This window comes from Haematobia irritans, chromosome 3 (genome assembly GCF_050003625.1).
Source record: "Haematobia irritans isolate KBUSLIRL chromosome 3, ASM5000362v1, whole genome shotgun sequence".
Classification (NCBI taxonomy): domain Eukaryota; kingdom Metazoa; phylum Arthropoda; class Insecta; order Diptera; family Muscidae; genus Haematobia; species Haematobia irritans.
This window is the reverse complement of record NC_134399.1, coordinates 130,968,893-130,992,357: the sequence shown is the minus strand read 5'-3', so window position 1 is coordinate 130,992,357 and position 23,465 is coordinate 130,968,893. Positions and strand designations below refer to the sequence as shown.

General features: G+C 33.0%; 1 protein-coding gene across 1 annotated transcript in view; it reads right to left on the bottom strand.

Annotated features, from left to right (window-relative positions):
* Positions 1–2,005: 2,005 nt before the first annotated feature.
* Positions 2,006–23,465, bottom strand: part of LOC142231186 (uncharacterized) — a 147,868-nt gene continuing 126,408 nt past the window's right edge. The window contains 5 exon segments of the mRNA XM_075301805.1: positions 2,006–2,916; positions 7,329–8,648; positions 8,717–9,077; positions 12,615–13,024; positions 13,087–13,355. Of these exon segments, the coding sequence (XP_075157920.1) occupies positions 2,371–2,916; positions 7,329–8,648; positions 8,717–9,077; positions 12,615–13,024; positions 13,087–13,355 (2,906 nt within the window). The 3' untranslated portion in view covers positions 2,006–2,370.

Sequence of the window (23,465 nt, the reverse complement as noted above, 5' to 3'; positions counted from 1 at the left end):
TCACCATTTTTCCCACACCTCTTTATGTTCATAAAATACCTCTAGATTTCAAATTTCAGGCAAATTGGATAATAACTACGATTTCTATAAGCCCAAGACCCCAAATTGGGAGGTCGGTTTATATGGGGACTATATCAAAACCTGGACCGATATAGCCCATCTTCGAACTTGACCTGCCTGCAGACAAAAGACGAGTTTGTGCAAAATTTCAGCACGATTGCTTCATTATTGAAGACTGTAGCGTGATTACAACAGACAGACAGACAGACAGACAGACAGACGGACAGACGGACATCGTTATATCGTCTTAGAATTTCTCACTGATCAAGAATATATATACTTTATATAGTCGGAAATCGATATTTCGATGTGTTACAAACGGAATGACAAACTTATTATACCCCCGTCACCATTCTATGGTGGTGGGTATAAAAACCGATGGACCGGTTTATCTTCTTGCACCGATTGTCGGTTTTCGGGAAATACCATTTTCGGTGGACTGGTAGAACCGGTATTTTCAAGGCATCAACAAGCGGCTTTCGGTTTAAGTATTTTCATTGCAAAATTGTCATTTTAATGCCATTTAAATTAAAGACAATTGTGTCCTACGTTTAATAAATTATCGAATTTTTTTTTCGTTTATTTTTGTGACAATAAAAATAGAAATTCTTTTGAAAATTTCGTGTTTTTATGAAAACCGGTTATGCCGGTTAGTTGTTTCAAAAAAATACCATCCACCGGTTATAGAAAAAAGTCTGGGTTTTTTTTAAACCAAGAAAAACCGACTTACAAACACCCAGTTTTATATAAACTAGGACTGTAATGAGAAGCAAAAAAAATGACTTTTCCACAATCTAAAAGGAACGTAAGATTTCATTTTTCGATTTTGTCATTAAATATCGATCAGTCGATATTAGTCGCTATCAAAAGCCGATTTGTCGATTTGGCCTATATTTAAAGTCAATTAGGCTATATGAATAGTCGATTAGACTAACTTGAAGACTACATAAAATCGATTTTTATAATTTTTTTTAACACAAATGCTGTCCAAAAACATTTTAAATTTTTCTTTGACATTGAAAATCCCTAAGTATATATTTAGAGGACTGGAAGCTGCATCCTAAGATCATTTGGAAAACCAAACTTTTAGCCTTGGCTGTGAACTGTACTGTCCATCTACTGTCTTTTTCCATATTGAGCATACAATAAGCGCAGGGAATAGACTATGGTTACAACAGAGAAAAAAATATTTTTAGCCTTCAATCATGAAATTGATCCAAAAAAATTTTAATTGATATTCAATCACATAAATGATAGCATCAATCACCAAAGTCAATTAAAAAAATAATTTTTATGATGGGATTTTGTAACATTTAAAAAATTATTTGAATTGAATAATTTTAAAATTTCAATTAAAATTTTTGTTGAAAAAATTATTGTGTTATATATTTTTTCGTGAGTGCATTTCTCAACTAATGACATATCTGCCAACTACAGTGTCATTATACTACCGAAATTTCGTTTATTTTAATATAAAACAATTAATTTGATTTATTATTTGTCTAAGTTAATTTAAATAAATTTAATTTAATATTTAATTTAGTTTAAATATATTTTTGAATTAATGTCGCTAATAAAACTTCCTACCAAAAAAAAATATTAATTATTTTTTAATTCATAGACAAAGTCACCAATTAAAATTTTCACATTAACATTAAAAAATTAAAATTTTAAAACGTTGTTAGTTTTAATTTAAACTCAAAACTTCATATTACGCTTTACATTTAAATAAGTATATATTTTAATAAGTTTTTTTTTTTAATAATTTTCTTTTAAATAATTTGAATAACATTAATTAACTGAATTTCCATTTATAAGAAAGCAAATATTTGTAAATTTTTTATTGTAGTATTTTCCAAATACACTTTTTTTTTATATTTTAATAAATTTCTTCATTTAGTTAAAAAAAAAAAAAAAACAATTAAATATTCACCTCCAAAAATAACATTGTTGATATAAACTCAACTTCGTTTATACAAAAATCTATTAAATTTTTAATTTAATAAATATCAATTAATTTTTTTTTTTATTAATTGAAACTTAATATCCATTTTTTTTTCTGTGTAACAGAGTATTATGAACTTCACACCATTACATCCCAAATTGGTAAAGGAGAGAGTTATTAAAAAAACAAACAAAAAATTTCCACAAATGGTGGGGTGGGGGGTTTTGGTTTTAGTTTTTTTTTTTACTTTTTAACTCACTCTACCGCGTGCTCAATTGCACTGATGTCGAGGACATCTCTACACGTTGGCACTGGCGGCGTTCGACAATGACCGCCGTTGTTGACATTGACTAATCCACTGTGGGTCATACATTCATGGCATAATACACGGAACCCTGAGCTGAGGTCTGTTGCTGGACATTTGAATTTTGAACTTGCGTCTGTTGTTGCGGTTGTTGTTGTTGATGATGTTGGTGCTGTTGCTGATGTTGATGTTGCTGCATTTGTTGCTGTTGTTGTTGACAACTCATTTGTTGTTGTTGTTGTTGCTGCTGCTGGGTCATTTGTGGGTTCTGCTGTTGCTGTGCTTGTGATTGCTGTGATGGCAGGGCCATAGGTTGACCAGATGTGGGTGATACCATACCACTGCTAGTGACACAATCACTATGTGAAACGGCCGCAGCTCCCTCGGGTACTCCTCGTTCACTGAAACCGGCCATAGTGGCATCTTGAGCGAATTGATAACGTTGCGTCATAATACGTTGATGCTGATGATGATGCGTTGCCGCCGCCGCCGACCCTGGCGCCGCGGCATAGTGGGCAGCAGTATGCTGACCTCGACCCGCAACTACATGCAGTTGCATGCCAGGCAATGCATAGCCAATGGGTACACGTATGGTCTGTTGAGTTACCTGAATGACGTAGTGATAACAGAAAAAGGATATTTAAATAAAAAAATTTATAATAGTAAGAGTAACAAATATCTGACAACATAAAGGCACAGATATACAATGGATCCCATATACCATGTTCAATCAGATCCTTATATAATACACAAAAAATATAAATTTATACATAAATTTGTATATTTTTAATGGTTATTGAATTATGAACTTTTTGAAGAAAATACATATGCTTTTTTATTAATCCCTTAAACCCATTTTCATAAAGCTCCGTTAGTGTTCCGTTAACTAACCAACTTTTAAACCGTATTATAGACGAAGCTGTCATCTTGCCTTTATATTCCATAGGCCAGTTAGGACCTTAATTGACGAACATTTTTGAGTTAAAGTTAAACGGAGAGAAGATATTTGCAATTTACTTTCTGTTAACTGGCAGTTAAAGCCTAACGGAGCTACATGAAAATGGCCGTTAATCTTATATTTATTTCGAAATTAAATTATACTGGTTACTATGGAAAAGTCCATTCGCCCGGACGAAAACATATAAGATTCAGCGAGTATGTCCGCAGAAGTTCATGGGGTCAGTTTTGACCAAACAGTTTTTGTAATAGTTTTTAATGTAGTTTCATCCATTTTGTTCCATGCTTATGTAGTTCAATTAGTAGCCAGATCGAGGAACTCTGCGACAAGGATGGGGTGTGTCCAGAGTGATCTGGTGGTGAGACGGCCCTTGATTACAGATGGGACACACGTCAGCTACGCTGCTATCAATCACTGATAAGTTGGAATTGAGGCGGCTGCACTTGCCTGATCTTAGTTGGGCCAAAACTACCCTGTTCTGCCTAGGGTGGTCTCTCTCCTCGGGTACTATGGGCGGTGGTCGTACTCTGCGAACAGGATTAACCTTGTGGCTTCTCACCGCTTCAACTACAGTATCCCCATGAATCCTCTTCAGATCTGTCCGGTATCCCAGCAAAAAAATTTGGAAGTTCTTCCAAAGGCACAACTTTAAAAGCACTTCCAGAAGATGCACTCCCAATGATGTTCTTTATTTTAACTACCCAGGAAGTTCTTTTAATTTAATTATTTTATAACATGGTTTTTTCATACTTTTAATGGGTAATTTTAACTTTTTTTGCTTCAAATAGGTTAAAAACAGAGTAAGAATTCAGAAAATGTACAAATGATGTAAATTTTGTCGGAAAAATGCTCAATCTAATCTGAAAAAATTGTAAATTTTTGAAAATATTTGAGGTAAACGTTTCCGACAAGCGTTAGAATCCATTAACAATTATAAAAACTTCTAAAATTTATTTATTTGACAAAATATCACAGAATTTTTTTTATTTACATCCAAAACATTGAATTCGGATCACACCTAAAGAAGTGATGGAAATTCAGTGCAACGGCTGTTGAAATGGAGGACTTCCGTCCCATGACAAGCCCATGTTAAATTCATCGCTTCTGCGTCAATTTTGCACCACTTCCGGATCCAAAAAGAACATTTTCATTACTTTTTTGGCGACGCTTTTTTTGCTGGGATGTTGCCTGATCTAGGGTCTCTCTTTTATAACGCTGGATCTCGCGCTCTAGAAGGTGAAGATCGACCCTTACATTCCTGGGTGGAGGTTGTCTATCCACAAGATGGTGATTTGAATGACTACTTCGATAGCAAACCAAGAGGTACTGCTTTGACAACATGTAATTGTGTCGACGCACTGGGATGATCTTGGTCTCCGCATAGAGGTGATCCAGGGGTGTACTGCGGAGACATCCTGTTGCAGTTCTGACTGGTCTGTATGTCATTCCACTGCGTGTCGCTCGTCTGAGGTGTCCACACTGGCGCTGCATAGTTTACCATTGACTGGCCAATTGCCTTATATGGAGTCAACAAGGTTTCTTTGTCCGCACCCCAAATGCTGCCGGCAAGCGACTTGAGGACCTTGTTTCTACCACGGAGCTTATAACAAATTGCAGTTGCATTGGCGGACGACTTAAAGAGGATGTCGAATGTGACCCCGAGGACCTTGGGGTAATTTGTGGTCGGAATTATTTCGCCGTCGACTCTGACATTCAACTGCCTGCATACTTCCGCCGTTCATGTAGTGAATAGTGTGGCTGAGAATTTAGTGGGAGATATCCTCAAACTTCTTGCAGATATCCTCAAACTTCTTGCTGAGAATTTAGTGGGAGATATCCTCAAATTTCTTGCAGTGAAATAACTTGTAAGATCATCGAGGTAGACGTTCAATCGATCGCATATGTCACCAACAATGGGTCCGGATGCCATTATTACACAGTCGTCCGCATATGATACAATCTCGACGCCGTCAGGAGGGGAATCGAGGACAGGTAGAGTTAAACAGTGCCGGAGATATGACCCAACCCTGGGTATCTCTCTGTTTAACTCTACAGGGTTTTGACTTTTTGTCCCTGAATTCCCCGTACGACTGGCGTCCGCACTGATAATTCTGAACACAACGCTTGGTTCCTGCCGGTAGGGACGTATTCTCGATGTCCCCGAATAGTGTGGTATGGGTGACCGTATCGAATGCCTTCGATAGGTCAAGCACCACGAGGACCATCCTGTGACACGGCTTGGGCTGATAGAGTCCCATATTAATGTGTGCTGAAATGGCATGCAAGCCTGTCGTCGTACTATGTACCTTACGGAATCCATGTTGATCGTAGGCAGCTGGAAAAATCTCCACAAGGCTGGGGAAGAGTAGTGCCTGAAGTGTCTTGGCTAATGGCGAGAGAAGGGATATGGGTATGTACGATTCACCTTTAACCCAATCTTTGCCTGGCTTCAGTAGTGGAGTCGCCCTTCCCATCTTTCAGACATCGGGTAGTGAGTGATTCCAAGGACAAATTGAGGAGTCTAGTCAGGTACTCAACTCCCAGTATTCCCAGATGCTTCAGCATTAGCATTGAAATTCCATCGGGGCCCAGCGCCTTGGATGGTTTCGCGCTGTTGATGACATTAGTAACTTCGGCTATGGTAAATTGTGGTGTGTCATCGGCTCGGAGACGACGTATGCGACGAGTGGCTCTCCTTTTCGCTCTATCACTCTCGGAATGCTCGGCAAACTGTCGGTTGTAACATCTTGCGCATCTCTTCGGATCAGTCACCGTCACTTCGCCAAAAGTGACTGCGATCCCATCATCTCTTGTGGTGGGGTTCGAGAGGGCTCTCACTGTTGACCACAATGTGCCAGTTTCTGTGCCTAAGTTATATTGCTTCAGGTGCTCTAACCAAGTGTTCCGCTTGTGCTCGTCGACTATCTTACTAATCTCTAGATTCAGTTTCCTGATTCTAGGATCAGTAGGGTCAGCACGACGGCGTTCGTCACGCTCGTCTGCGAGTACCGCCGCTTCGGCTGGGAAGTTGGGCCTCACTTGGACAATTCGACCAGCGGGTATGAAGCGAGTCGCTACTGCGTTGATGATGTCCATGAGAGGGGACGGGGGCTCACTGAAGCGGTAATGCTGGGGATACTTCTGATTGTTTCAAAGCTTCCCTAAGTGGTTCCACCGTAATTTGAAAAGTCCTTAAGCAATGAAGAGGAGCACCCTTATCATTGAGCAAAACATAGAACCGGGCAGCACTAATTGATAAGAGAGAAGTTCACCACCTATATGGACTGAATAGTACCATCGGTGGTGAACTTCCCTCTTATCATTGAGTACTGGCCGAATTCATGTTCAGCTCAACCCCAAGGGACGTCCTCTTTGTAGCTGTGTCCGAATGACGTAACACACCCCCCCCCCCCCCCTAAGAGATGCTTCGAATCAATCAGAAATGCCACTAGCATTTCCGAGAGGAAATAAACCACCACTTAAAAATTATTTGTGGTCTTGTACCATAATCAGATTTACTATACTCAATCAATTATCACACAGACGGCGTTATCTTGTGTGAATAAGCATAACCAAATGGAACCGTTAAACCTCCCATAGTCACCCAATTTCTAGGAAGTCTACACTTATACAATATGCTGAAATTTTGAACTGATACTGATATTCAAAATTTCCATAAATTAAGGATACCATCATATTGGGCAAATATTTGACAGATATCAAACATAATTCATACGAAAATAACATCGAGCAATACCGAAATTGCTCCTGGAAATGTGTTTTAACATCCATTTTAATCAAATATTCGACCAGTGTGACCTTGCCAAAATTCATTTGAGCCCAAAACCAATTATTACAAATAGAATTGATTGAACATATAGTATATACCATAATCATTGTATCACACAATTACATTACACCAATACATCAACAAATTAATACCAATTCTCAAAAGCCAATTACAACAATCACCATTACCAATGGATTACAACAACACACGACAATACGATAATTTAGAAAAAAGAATTTTGATTTGGCCTTACTTGTGTCATCTCTCCTACCTGTTGGTATTCCAAGATATTCTGTCGCGGAGCTAAATGTGCCATTTTCGGATCAATATTTGTAGCGGCAAATTGTGAATAGGTCTCCGCATTGTATGGTATCAAAACCATTGTCTGATGATAATTACGCAGAGGTGGTGGTGATTCGGGTCGCCGCGTTGGACTACGAGCATAGTGACCATAATGTGGTTGCGGCTGCGGTTCTATTGTTGTGGCCATGGCTTGACAATTTTGGGCATACATGAGAGCTTCGTCGGGTCCCTGCTGCTGATGGATCATTGTATGACGGAACATGGCACCAGCTGGTAATGTTTGGTAATAGGTCTGTTGCATGGCCGCAGCTGCTGTTTCGACTGGAAGACGTTGCTGTTCACCAGCGCCACCTGCCGTCTCTGTATAGAAACTCCAGGTGCGCTGCTCTGTTTGCTGTTGGGCTATAGTGGCATTTGCAGGCAATTGTATGGCATTTTGGGGTACAACTGCATTGCACATTTGCTGCTGTTGTGGCATTTGAGATTGAGCAGTGGCCACCATCGCGGGGTGGGGTATATTTTGGGGAGATGGTTGCTGTTGCTGCTGCTGTTGTTGTTGTTGTTGTTGTTGCGAGATCTGTTTGCTCATGGCACTGCTACTGGATTGCTTTGGCAATGTATAACTTTTCATAGCCTGTGGCAGAGCTTGACTCTGCGCCACACTAGGCAATTGTTGAGTGAGTTGTTCTTGCATCTGTTGAAGTATTTCATTGGTCGAACTAAATTTCGGTTTAATGCCACGCACCGAGGGCCGTTTATTAAAGCCATAATCATTGCCCTCGTCGTCATCGGAATTATCCCGATCTTTGTCTTTATCCTTCTCTTTTTCTTTGCTGGTCTCTTTGGTATTGGTCGTTTCGTTGCCATAACGTTTTTTGATTTTCTCAGTGCGATTTGCATCTTGCTGGGCAAAGGCAGCCAATTCATCCTGTTGCTCTTGACCCGGGGTGCCAGCAATAACGTCGGGCGCCACTTTGCGTACCTCATCACCAGAACTTTGACCCACTGCTATACCAGTGGAATTTTGCTCACCACCCATTAAGGCAGAGAGATTATATTCCGAGGCATGGATATGTTGGGCAGCCTGATTATGATGAGCAGCGGCTAGCGTATAATACGATGACAGATCATCTTTATTTCCGGCCACACAGGCCGTCAGAGGAGCCAAGGTTGAGAGGAATTGACGTTTTGGTTCAGTTTGTCGGGGAGGAGTACGATGTATTTGTGTATGCACTACAGGCACTTGAACGCCCATACCCAAATCTGGAGCAGCTGGACAGCGGCATTCCTATATTAGGGGAAGGGAAGGCAAATATTTAATCTTCGATCGTAAGACTTATTCCATTGGTCACTTACCTGAGGTATTATAACAATAGGATTCTCTTCCATTTCCATAATTTTCTCCTGTGATTTCTTATCACGATTGAAAATCTCTGTAATCTTCTTGTAGGCCGAAGAACCACTGGATGAACTAGATACCGATGAGTTGGGTGAAAAGCTTTTATCGCTATTATTCGCCGCCCCATTTCCAGTGAACTTTTGGGGATTTTCTTCACCGGCAGGGCTATCACGATGTGAAAAGTCTGTACCATCTTCACTTTTACTGAAGTCATCATCTCCGTTATCGGCATTTAGTTCATCGTTGTCCTCGTCTATGCCACAGGTTAATTGGCGAATGCGATCTTCCAATGATATATCGGATTTCACAGCTTTTTTCCTGTTGATGTAGAAACAATTCATTAGTATTGATTTGAATGCATTGGATGGTAATATAATAGCCCATAATAGAAGAAACTGATGGAATTTTTATAAACTTTTTCGTCGTATCATTGGAAGATCTTATAACCAGGACTAGTACTGATTTCACAACAATGGGCGAAGAAATATAATAATATATCTTCCGTAGATTTCACATTAAGAGATGAAGAATTTGCTTGTGCAGATAGCACAAGCAAATTCTGGGGCCTAACAACCTCTACATCCCTTGATCAACATTCATGAAGAAACAAGACCCTAATACTTGATTACAGATTAAGGAGTAAACATTACTGGATTCTTTGTGTAGATCAAGGATTGTTTAGTAATGGTAACGTATTTTTTATACCCAATCGAAGGACTCCCTCTCTCCCTTCAAATATTTTTGAGATCATCGATAGGTAGATCCTTTTGCCTTTGAACCTCTGGTTTGATTAACAATCGGTGTGGATTCCCAACACTACGACATTTATCAATTGTGCGTCCCTGAGATCTCGGTTCTCGATTTATCTCTCAGAGGTATGTTGTTCTGTTCTTGTCTCGAGTTCGGGCAAACTTACTTCCACCTGTCATTTCACTGGTATTTTATCCAAGACTGCATTTTCCACATTTGTTGCAGTTTCTCATTTAGAGGTTGGTTAGCAGTTTGCCCTGACTTTTGTCAGTAGTTTTCCCCCATAAAGGTTCCGCACTATAGTTTGTCAACTAAATCGCTGGAGTTCCCAAACTACGATTTTATTCTGCAGTCCTCTTGAGATCCGGTTTGCATTTCGCCTAGTCTCTCATTTTGACGCCAGTTTTGAATTAAGGTTTCGGTTTACTATTTTTACATTGAGACCTTTCGTGCAGTTTTTCATTGATACTGCAGAATACTACACTGCCAAGCCAAACTTTTTTTAGCAGTTCCTTGAATGAGAAAAGGGTTTGCAGTTCATTCCTAAGACACCGGTTGGTGTACGATCAACGAGATTACGGTATGCGGTTCTTACACTAGACATTGATCAGTTGTTCGTCTTTGATACTTAGGTCCGCATTTATGGTAGATTCTCCATATAGGTCCCCGGTTGCAGATCCTACTTCAATTTTTCTATAAAACTTTGTCCTATAGTTCACTCTCTTATATTTCTAATTATAGTTCCGTAATTGACGCTTAAGACTGCTGTTCCCCACTAAGTCCTTAGTATCAACAATTAAAACTTCGTTCCGTTATTTCTAAACTAAGACTTCGGTTGAACGTTTTTCCAAGTCGTTGGTAAGACTTCGGGTTCTAATGGGACTTCTTCGGATATTCTATAATAGGATACGGTTTCAGGTTCACCAACTGTGGCTTCCGTTTTCATTTTCTCTATATATATACCTCAGTCTGTAGTGTCATTCCTGTGACTTTGTCCCGAGTTCTCTCCACTGAGACTTCAGTATGATATTCTTCAACTGAGACCATGATCTATAGATGCTTCGTCTACAATTCCGGTATTCGGTCTAAAATTCCTTCATTGCGTCTTTGGCATATAGTAGGTATTCATTTAGACTTTACAATATGTACTTTCCGAAGGAGGTGTTAGAGTTTAGTTCTCAGTTTTCACGGAAAGCATTAGGTTAGGTTAGGTTAGGTGGCAGCCCGATGTATCAGGCTCACTTAGACTATTCAGTCCATTGTGATACCACATTGGTGAACTTCTCTCTTATCACTGAGTGCTGCCCGATTCCATGTTAAGCTCAATGAAAAGGGACCTCCTTTTTATAGCCGAGTCCGAACGGCGATCCACATTGCAGTGAAACCACTTAGAGAAGCTTTGAAACCCTCAGAAATGTCACCAGCATTACTGAGGTGGGATAATCCACCTCTGAAAAACTTTTTGGTGTTCGGTCGAAGCAGGAATCGAACCCACGACCTTGTGTATGCAAGGCGGGCATGCTAACCATTACACCACGATGGCTCCCGGAAAGCATTCATGAATGCACGGAAAGCATTCATTTCCTCAATTTAGTCTTGTGGCAACATGATTTATTTATCCCATTGAGACTTCGATCTAGAGTTAAACAACTGAGACAACTCTCTCTGCAATTCCTCACTAATGTCTTCTGGCAGCACTTCTATTTGATCTTCGGGCAATCCTTTGCATTTTTGCTCGGTTTGCAGTTAAGACTTCGGTTGCCAGTTTCTCCATTGAGAGGACGGTCTGCAATTTCGCGCCCTTGGTGCTGAGAATTCGTTCTGAGGTCCATCCACTGAGACTTCAGTCTGCTATTCCTCCTCCGAGACCACGATTTATTGATGCTTCCTGTTCGTCCTCTGAATATAGTCTATAATTGCTTCATTGTGACTTCGGTATGTAGTAAAAGTTCCCTCCTGACACCTTGGTTTTCATTTTCTCCATTGGGACATCGGTCTTCAGTTTCATCCCTTGGGTTTCGTTCTATATTGTCTTCACAGAGACTTCGTTTAGAGGTCCCTACTTGCATGAAATTTAAATTTGCTATATATAGACCTTACTCTATAGTTATATTCCTGTTACTTTGTACCAACGTCTCTCCCCTGAAACTTCAGTCTGCTCCTTTGAAACCACAATCTAATGATGCTTCCTGTTAATCCTCTGAATATTGTCTATAATTTTGTTTTATTTTGACATCGGTCTGGAGTGAAAGTTCCCCCTTGACACTTGGGTTACCAATTTCGCCATTGGAACATCGGTCTTCAGTTCCATCCCTTGGGTTGCGATCTATATTCTCTTCACAGAGACTTCGTTCAGAGGTCCCTACTTGTATGAAACTTAAAGTTGCTCCATATTGACATTATTGTAAAGTTCCATTTCTGTGACTTTGCCCCGACGTCTCTCCACTGAGACTTCAGTCTGCTATCCTCCTCCGTGACCACGATCTACTGATGCTTGATGTTCATCTTCTGAATTCCGTCTATAATTCCTTAATTGTGACTTCGGTCTGTTGTAATTTAAAATTCACCCACTGAGAACCGAGGACTTTTCCCATTGAAACGTTTGTCTGCAGTTTCGCCCGTTGGATGCCTTAGTGAAGGACCGCACTATAAATCATTGAATGACACTTCAATATGCGTCCTTTACCAGGGAGATTTCCTTATGTCAGTACTTTATGGGTACTTTGGTCTCATGTCCCCTATTGATACTACAGTTAGCAATTTATCATCTTAAAATTTGATCTACATTAATACTTCGAGAGGAAGTTTATCGCTAAGAGTGTACAAATCTCAGATTCAGACATCCAGTTTCTGCACTTAAACTTCCGTTTTTAATTTCGCAACTTCAACTTCTGTTCTTTCATGGAACCTTCGGTAGGAATTTCCCTCTTCTGCTTATTAAGACCCCTAGCATACGTTTTATCATTGGGACTTCTGTTTACCGTTCACTACCTGACGCTTTGCCCTGAAATTTTCCATACGTCTAAAAACTTATACATAGATTTTTCACAGTTTCTATTTTTTTAATTTCAAATATCCAATTTTATCTTCATGCATCTTACTCACTTGATTAAAGAACGCCTCAGAATATTTCTCTCCATACTGCGACGCAAAGTATCTGAATCACCAGCACCAGCTCCAGGTAGTGTTGATACCAATGATCCGGCTCTTTTGGATTCATCGAATGCTCGCAATGCTTCTGAGGTAAGAGTTTGATGAGCCACACTACTGGGAAATAGTTGTTGTACAGCTGAATTGGGTCGCAAAGCATTTTTAAATAAGGTTGAATGTTTCTTAATGGGTATCAATTCATTGATTTGATTATCATTGGCATCGTCCACCGATGTGGAGGCTCCATCGATATCATCACAACTATTATTCAAATCCTCAGTGACAAAGCGTACCGAACGCTTAGTACTGGTATTTGACATTGATCCAGCTTCATCTTCCGATGTGGTATTATTTTGATCATCAGACTATGGGATGGGGAAAACGATGAATTCATAGTGGCAGTAAACGCTAAGATCTTCCAACTCACCTGTGATATTGAATCCTGTTTCCATAGTTTTCCTCCCTTCAAAATTCCACTGATCTGTGTTGTTGGTGAGGACTCCTTGGGTGGTATTGGTGGTGGTTTTTCCGCATTATCGCCATTATTATCCACATTGTTTAGGAATTGCATTGTAGATGGCTTGGCTGGTAATGCCGGTGGCACCAAATCCTCATCATCGTCATCTAGTCCAGCTCCTCCTACATTTGGAATAGTTAGATCCTCGGTAGCCTCACGCACAATACGTCTCTCGGTCACTGTAGTGGTAGTCATAGTTATAGTTTCAACGACATATCTTTGATTGTGTTTTTGTACAGTAATAAATTTATTATTGTTGCTTGTATTTGCATCCTTTCTATTGCTCTTGACTACAGATGGCGCCATATTTGTATTAGGGTGGTTCGTGGTCGTGGTTGATTTGTGGTAGCAGTAGTGGTGGTGGTGGTGATGGTGGTAGTGGTTGTTTTATACAATGACAAAATAATTGCAATGTATCCATCCCCATATCCACCACACACACACGCACATACACAAAAGAGCAGACAAAAATGCATCAAACGATGGATGGATGGACACGTAACAAGAAGTTAAAATACATTTTCATTTGATGTGTGGAATTGATGGTTTGGTCGATTGAATGAACGCATGGAACCCAAATGGGTCGAAGGCCAAACATACAATATACATACATATTTAGATAATGTTACCACAATGTGAATAATGTTAATGGAATAGAAAAGGCCGTTCAACACATATGCTTAATTTTCAAATAGGGTGGGTCGAATGGATGTTATCTTTGTGCAATACGAAAATTTAACATACCATAATAGCTCTAAGTTTGATACAATTTAATTAGTAACATTAATTTAATTTAATTAGTAATAGATAATTAGAAATAAAATTTTGACAAAATTTTCTATTGAAATAAAACGTAGACAAAATTTTCTACTAAAGTAAAATTTTGAGAATTTCTATAGAAGTAAAATGTTGACAAAAATTCTATAGAAATGAAATTTTGAGAAAATTTTTATAGAAATAAAATTTTCAATAAAAATAAAATTTTGAGAAAATTTTTTATAGAAATACAATTTTGACAAAATTTTCTAAAGAAATAAAATTTTGACAATGCGATACGAAAATTTAACGTACAACAATAGCTCTAAGTTTGATTCAATTTAATTAGTAATTAGTAATTAGTAATTAGTAATTAGTAATTAGTAATTAGTAATTAGTAATTAGTAATTAGTAATTAGTAATTAGTAATTAGTAATTAGTAATTAGTAATTAGTAATTAGTAATTAGTAATTAGTAATTAGTAATTAGTAATTAGTAATTAGTAATTAGTAATTAGTAATTAGTAATTAGTAATTAGTAATTAGTAATTAGTAATTAGTAATTAGTAATTAGTAATTAGTAATTAGTAATTAGTAATTAGTAATTAGTAATTAGTAATTAGTAATTAGTAATTAGTAATTAGTAATTAGTAATTAGTAATTAGTAATTAGTAATTAGTAATTAGTAATTAGTAATTAGTAATTAGTAATTAGTAATTAGTAATTAGTAATTAGTAATTAGTAATTAGTAATTAGTAATTAGTAATTAGTAATTAGTAATTAGTAATTAGTAATTAGTAATTAGTAATTAGTAATTAGTAATTAGTAATTAGTAATTAGTAATTAGTAATTAGTAATTAGTAATTAGTAATTAGTAATTAGTAATTAGTAATTAGTAATTAGTAATTAGTAATTTAATTTAATTTAATTTAATTTAATTTAATTTAATTTAATTTAATTTAATTTAATTTAATTTAATTTAATTTAATTTAATTTAATTTAATTTAATTTAATTTAATTTAATTTAATTTAATTTAATTTAATTTAATTTAATTTAATTTAATTTAATTTAATTTAATTTAATTTAATTTAATTTAATTTAATTTAATTTAATTTAATTTAATTTAATTTAATTTAATTTAATTTAATTTAATTTAATTTAATTTAATTTAATTTAATTTAATTTAATTTAATTTAATTTAATTTAATTTAATTTAATTTAATTTAATTTAATTTAATTTAATTTAATTTAATTTAATTTAATTTAATTTAATTTAATTTAAATTTAATTTAATTTATTTTTAATTACTGAATTAAAAAATTTCCAATGGACTATCCTCGACCCACTCTACTAGACCATTGTCCAGTACAAATCTGCGTGCAGACATGTTGAAAATTGGCCAAACGTTTACATTGTTACGCACACAATAATAGAAACGTCAACGCTCTCTAAAGAATAAACACAAACAAAAACATCAACGGAAACGGAATCCTCTGGATGTCCAATGCCAATACAAATACATGCATCCTATAGCAATTGAAATGTCGCATAAGCATTGATTTTATATATATGGATGGGATGGATAGGCGCTATTTAATGGAATGTATGATAACCATATGATCGGGTGTGGTTAGTTGGAGGAAATCACAGCAATTATATACAAAGTTTGGCACTTGATAATCGGTTGCTGGTATTCATGCACTCAAATGGGAAATTGGGCCGATGATTAGCCAATCTGAGTAATTATTCATTACTTCAATTCATGGATACAGTCAATAATACTATTAAATTAGTGAGTTTTGAAATATAATTTACAGATAATTTGTGATATTTTGTGTAAGTATAAAAGAATTAATTGCAGTTTCTAAACCTAAAATCAACTATGACCTCAATTCAAAAAAAAAAAAAAATACTTTTTTAAAAATTTAATTTTCCAAATTCAATTACCATTTGCAATTTATTTCAATGATTAACTACTTTATAGAGGTTTAAAGACTTCAGGAAAACTAAAAAGATATTCAACCATAGCTTTTAAAATCAAATCACCAGCTCAGAAACTGTACTCGTATCTCGTTTCCTTGTAAGAGTATCGCATGAATGTCCCACCCTTTCATGCATTGCAATGAGTTTTGCATTTTTTTGTTTAGCTTCTTCGATAGCGGAAAAAATATGAATATCTTTTGTGCGAAAAGGAATTTCACATACGAAATATAATTACTACAAGTGAACGTATACAACTACGTGATGTACTTATATTTGTGAATGCAATGAAATACCGGCAAAATTAAATATGCAAAGATAGGTATGTAAAATATAACAAGGACTCTACCTATGTATATATATCCTAAAGTATATGGTATATAGATAAGGATATAGATAACTATATATATACACGCAAAGAAAAAAATGTTTGGAAAACGTGTACCAAAAACGTTTTTCTTTTGTTAGAGTTTCTTTGGATTGCTTCGAAAAGTATACACTTTTATCACCAAAAAAATTCGTTTGTTACAAAATTTTTATTTTTTTTTCAATAAAAAAAGTTTTTTTTTTAACCAACAACACAGTCCATTTCGTTTATATCAAACACTGTTCTTTTCTGACTATAGGTCTTTAATAACAGTTCATAGTAAAAATTTAATATAGTAGAATGTAATGTTGAACATTTTTTCGGAATCTTCCGACCATATCTGGAATATATGTACAAAAAAAATAACTTTGGTCGAAGCAGGGATCGAACCCACGACCCTTGGCATGCAAGTCGGACGTAGCAACCACTGCTCCACGGTGCCCAACTAAATGTATTTTTCTATTAAATAAACTTTGTTTAATCGGCTCGTGGGCGCCACAAACTATGCTATATAAATATAACTTATATGGGAAATTGTCTATTGATAACAATAACGGCTACATAGCTCAGTGGATAGTGTGTTGGCTTACAAATTGCATGGTCCGCGGTTCGATTCTCCTTCCAGGCGAAAGGTAAAAAAATTTAAAATTTATAAAATCGTATAATTTGTATTACAGAAAAAGGTGCTAATACCTAAAAAACTTCGTTAAAGTGAGAAAGATGTGACGGAAAATGCAATTAGCTAAAAAAATTTTTTTGAGGTAGTCTTTATGAAATTGTTTTTACATCCTGGAAAAGAATAAACGTTTATCACAAAAAGTATATACTTTTCTTCCAAATACACTTCCTTTCTACGAAAAGCAAATGAGAAACGAACTTTGTTTGTCTAAAATTTCGTTTGGGAGGAAAGAATTATTTTTTGCGTGTAATATCATGTGATTATGTCATTATATATGGGGCATTCCTAGGACTGTGGATTCGGTTTCTAAGGATTTTACTTGAGTATTAAATCTTTTGTTAGATTTCGGCCAAGCCAACATTTTGAAAACTTATTTTGTAAATAAACTAAATATTTGAATTCTTCAATCCAATAACGAAATTGATTTCTTTGTATAATGAATTTGTAACAGTTGGTAGAATTCTAACAAAAATGGTAGATTTTTTACTGTTTGGTAGATTGCTTTGGTAAATTGATGTTTTGGTAGATTTCCAATTTTTATAGAAATAATATTTCGATAAAATTTTATATAGAAATAAAATTTGTATAAAATTTATTTAAAAATAAAATATTGACATTGTTTCCTAAAGAATAAAATTTCCTATAGAAAAAAAAAGAACTAAAGTTTTGAGAAAATTTCCTATAGAAAAAAATAAAAGAAATAAAATTTTGAGAAAATTTTCTATAGAAAAAAAAATTACTTTAGAAGTCAAGTTTTGACAAAATTTCTATAGAAGTAAAATTTTGAGAAAATTTTCCATAAAAATAAAATTTTGACAAAATTTCCTATAGAAATAAAATTGTTACAAAATTTTCTATAGAAATAAAATTTTTTACAAATCTTCTATAGAAGTCAAATTTTGACAAAATTTCTATAGAAGTAAAATTTTGACAAAATTTTCTATAGAAATAAAATTTTGACAAAATTTTCTATAGAAATAAAATTTTGACAAAATTTTCTATAGAAAAAAATGTAGACAAAACTTTCTATCGAAAAAAAAAATTGACAAAATTTTCTACAGAAATAAAAGTTTGAGAAAATGTTCTATAGAAATAAAATTGTGAAAAAATTTTCGATAGAAATAAAATTTTGAGAAAATCTTCTGTAAAAATAAAAATTTGGCAAAATTTTCTATAGAAATAAAATTTTTGACAAAATTTTCTATATAAATAAAATTTTGACAAAATTTTCTATAGAAATAAAATGTTGACATAATTTTCTATAGAAATAAAATTTTGACAAAATATTCTATAGAAATAAAATTTTTGACAAAACTTTTATAGAAGTTAAATTTTGACAAAATTTCTATAGAAGTCAAATTTTAACTAAATTTCTATAAAAGTCAAATTTTGACAAAATTTCTACAGAAGTAAAATTTTGACACAATTTTCTATAGAAACAAACGTTGACAAAATTTTCTATAGAAATAAAATTTTGACAAAATTTTCTATAGAAAAAAAATTAGACAAAACTTTCTATAGAAAAAAAAATGACAAAATTTTCTACAGAAATAAAAGTTTGACAAAATGTTCTATAGAAATACAATTGTGAGAAAATTTTCTATAGAAATAAAATTTTGAGAAAATCTTCTGTAAAAATAAAAATTTGGCAAAATTTTCTATAGAAATAAAAATTTGGCAAAATTTTCTATAGAAATAAAATTTTGACACAATTTCAATAGAAACAAAATTTTTGACACAACTTCTACAGAAGTTAAATTTTGACAAAATTTCTATAGAAGTCAAATTCTAACAAAATTTCTATAAAAGTAACATTTTGACAAAATTTCTATAGAAGTAAAATGTTGATAAAATTTCTATAGAAATATAATTTTCACAAACTTTTCTATAGAAATAAGAGTTTGACAAAATTTTCTATAGAAATAAAATTTTGAGAAAATTTTCTGTAAAAATAAAAATTTGACAAAATTTTCTATAGAAATAAAATTTTGACAAAAGTTTCTATAGAAATAAATTTTTGGCAAAATTTTATATAGAAGCGAAATTTTTACAAAATTTCTATAGAAGTAAAATGTTGACAAAATTTCTATAGAAGTAAAATTTTGACAAAATTTCTATAGAAATAACAATTTGACAATAGTTTCTATAGAAATAAAATTTTGACAATATTTTCTATAGAAATAAGAGTAGAAGTCAAATTTTAACAAAATTTCTATAAAAGTAAAATTTTGACAAAATTTCTATAGAAGTAAAATTTTGACAAAATTTCTATAGAAATACAATTTTCACAAACTTTTCTATAGAAATAAGAGTTTGACAAAATTTTCTGTAGAAATAAAATTTTGAGAAAATTTTCTGTAGAAATAAAATTTTGAGAAAGTTTTCTGTAAAAATAAAAATTTGACAAAATTTTCCACAGAAATAAAATTTTTGACAAAATTTTCCATAGAAATAAAATTTTGACAAAATTTGCTATAGAAAAAAAAATTGACAAAATTTCTATAGAAATAAAATTTTTGACAATACTTTTATAGAAGTTAAATTTTGACAAAATTTCTATAGAAGTCAAATTTTAACTAAATTTCTATAAAAGTCATATTTTGACAAAATTTCTATAGAAGTAAAATTTTGACACAATTTTCTATAGAAAAAAAACGTTGACAAAATTTTCTATAGAAATAAAATTTTGACAAAATTTCTATAGAAATAACATTTTGACAATAGTTTCTATAGAAATAAAATTTTGACAATATTTTCTATAGAAATAAGAGTAGAAGTCAAATTTTAACAAAATTTCTATAAAAGTAAAATTTTGACAAAATTTCTATAGAAGTGAAATTTTGACAAAATTTCTATAGAAATACAATTTTTACAAACTTTTCTATAGAAATAAGAGTTTGACAAAAATTTCTGTAGAAATAAAATTTTGAGAAAATTTTCAGTAAAAATAAAAATTTGACAAAATTTTCCATAGAAATAAAATTTTTGACACATTTTCCATAGAAATAAAATTTTTGACAAAATTTTCCATAGAAATAAAATTTTGACAAAATTTTCTATAGAAAAAAAAATTGACAAAATTTCTATAGAAATAAAATTTTTGACAAAATTTTTATAGAAGTTAAATTTTGACAAAATTTCTATAGAAGTCAAATTTTAACTAAAATTCTATAAAAGTCAAATTTTGACAAAATTTCTATAGAAGTAAAATTTTGACACAATTTTCTATAGAAAAAAACGTTGACAAAATTTTCTATAGAAATAAAATTTTGACAAAATTTTCTATAGAAAAAAAATTTAGGCAAAACTTTCTATAGAAAAAAAATTGACAAAATTTTCTACAGCAATAAAATTTTAACAAAATTTTCTATAGAAATAAAAGTTTGACAAAACTTTTATTTCTATACAATTGTGAGAAAATTTTCTATAGAAATAAAATTTTGAGAAAATCTTCTGTAAAAATAAAAATTTGGCAAAATTTTCTATAGAAATAAAATTTTGACAAAATTTTCTATAGAAATAAAATGTTGACATAATTTTCTATAGAAATAAAATTTTGACAAAATTTCAATAGAAATAAAATTTTTGACATAACTTCTACATAAGTTAAATTTTGACAAAATTTCTATAGAAGTAAAATGTTGATAAAATTTCTATAGAAATACAATTTTCACAAACTTTTCTATAGAAATAAGAGTTTGACAAAATTTTCTATAGAAATAAAATTTTGAGAAAATTTTCTGTAAAAATAAAAATTTGACAAAATTTTCTATAGAAATAAAATTTTGACAAAAGTTTCTATAGAAATATATTTTTGACAAAATTTTATATAGAAACGAAATTTTTACAAAATTTCTATAGAAGTAAAATGTTGACAAAATTTCTATAGAAGTAAAATTTTGACAAAATTTCTATAGAAATAACATTTTCACAAAAGTTTCTATAGAAATAAAATTTTGACAATATTTTCTATAGAAATAAGAGTAGAAGTCAAATTTTAACAAAATTTCTATAAAAGTAAAATTTTGACAAAATTTCTATAGAAATACAATTTTCACAAACTTTTCTATAGAAATAAGAGTTTGACAAAATTTTCTGTAGAAATAAAATTTTGAGAAAATTTTCTGTAAAAATAAAAATTTGACAAAATTTTCCATAGAAATACAATTTTTGACAAAATTTTCTATAGAAATAAAATTTTGACAAAATTTTCTATAGAAAAAAAATTTTGACAAAATTTCTATAGAAATAAAATTTTTGACAAAACTTTTATAGAAGTTAAATTTTGACAAAATTTCTATAGAAGTCAAATTTTAACTAAATTTCTATAAAAGTCAAATTTTGACAAAATTTCTATAAAAGAAAAATTTTGACACAATTTTCTATAGAAAAAAAACGTTGACAAAATTTTCTATAGAAATAAAATTTTGACAAAATTTTCTATAGAAAAAAATTTAGACAAAACTTTCTATAGAGAAAAAATTGACAAAATTTTCTACAGCAATAAAATTTTAACAAAATTTTCTATAGAAATAAAAGTTTAACAAAATGTTCTATAGAAATACAATTGTGAGAAAATTTTCTATAGAAATAAAATTTTGAGAAAATCTTCTGTAATAGAGATTAAATTTTGACAAACTTTTCTATAGAAATAAAATTTTGACAAAATTTTCTATAGAAATAAACATTTTGACAAAATTTTCTGTAGAAATAAAATTTTTGACGAAATTTTCAATAGAAATAAAATTTTGAAAAAATTTGCTGTAGAAATAAAATGTTAACCAAATTTTCTATAGAAATCGAATTGTGACAAAATTTTCTATAGAAATAAACATTTTGACAAACATTTACATAGAAATACAAATTTTGAGAAAATTTTTAGAAATAAAATTTGTGACGAAATTTTCAATAGAAATAAAATTTTGAACAAATTTTCTATAGAAATAAAATTTTGACCAATTTTCTATAGAAATCGAATTGTGACAAAATTTTCAATAAAACTAAAATTTTGACAAAATTTTCTATAGAAATAAAATTGTTGACAATATTTTCTATAGAAATAAAATTTTGACAAAATTTTCTATAGAAATACAATTTTGGCAAAATTTTCTATGGAAATAAAATTTTGACAAAATGAAATGAATCAGAATTTTTCCTAATGTACTATGTAGTAATCTAAGAACATAGTTTCTGTATGTGTGTGTATCTTGGCCCAGTGCTACACATTAGTGTTACTTTGCATGTCAGTGGATGATTAAGCCCATTCTCACTTTAACGTTTTTTCCCGCTTGTTTTGAGCTTTTTTCTCTCGATTTTCTTATGGGCCATGATTCGTAAGCACTACTTAATGATTAAGTATTAGTTACAGACTAAAAGGCACACATACAAACTACGAGGATATGATAAGAAATTTCAGTTTAAAAGTTTAATGACATCATCAAATCAACACTTTACTAGGCTATCAGGCCTGTTGGAATCTGTCCGCGAGACAATACAGATTTAGAACTAGAAAATCGACAACTTAGGAGCCCTTAAAAAAAGTATGTCACCCAGACGGCTTCTGACAACATATCACAGTATTCCTCTGTGATAAAAACGAGGAATGTTGAAGAGGTTCAACGCGAATTCACCACACCATGATACGTGCGAAAGACTGGCTAGACACGCATGGCTTACAATTAGGCATGCAAACGACGGAACTGCTATAACTAACAAGGCGGTAGCGGCCTCTAGAAATAGAGATGCACATAGAATTTGACATGGTACGCAACAAGTCAGTCAATCAAATATTTGGGAATAAGACTGGACTCAAAACCAACTAACTGCAAGCAGATACGGGTACGCAACGTAAAAATTTGCTATAATAACGGCACAACTGATTAGGCGAATGACAAACATAGGATGTCCTCTTCCATTCAGTAAAAGGATATTCGTGGGTTGATTAACATTATACTCCTGTATGGGTGTGAGATCTGGGCGTCGACCCTACAGAGAGCACATAGTCCACATGGCAATCGCAACAAGACAGTCAATCATATATTTATACAATGGACTGCATAGTCTAAGTTAGCCAAACCTAACCTAAATACTTGGGACTAAGACTGGACCCAAAACTGACATACTCCAAACAGATAGAGTACGCAAAGGAAAAAAACTGATATGATAACGTCACGACTGAACAGGCTAATGGCAAACCTAGGAGGCCTTCTTCCAATCAGGAGAATGATACTTATGGAGATGACTAACATTATGCTCTCTGACTAACATAATGCTCTCTATGTGCTCTCTGAAGCGTAGACCTCTGGGAGCACATAGACGACATGTAATACAAACAACGCAGTTGGACTACTTGGGACTAATCCGAAAAATTAACTACTCCAAGCAGAGTACGCAACGGGAAAAGCTTTTAAGATAATGTCGCGACTGAGTAAGCTGTTATAGGAAGGCCCTCTTGAAATATAGGAGGCCCTCTTCCAAAGAGATGAAGGATACCCATGGAGATGACTG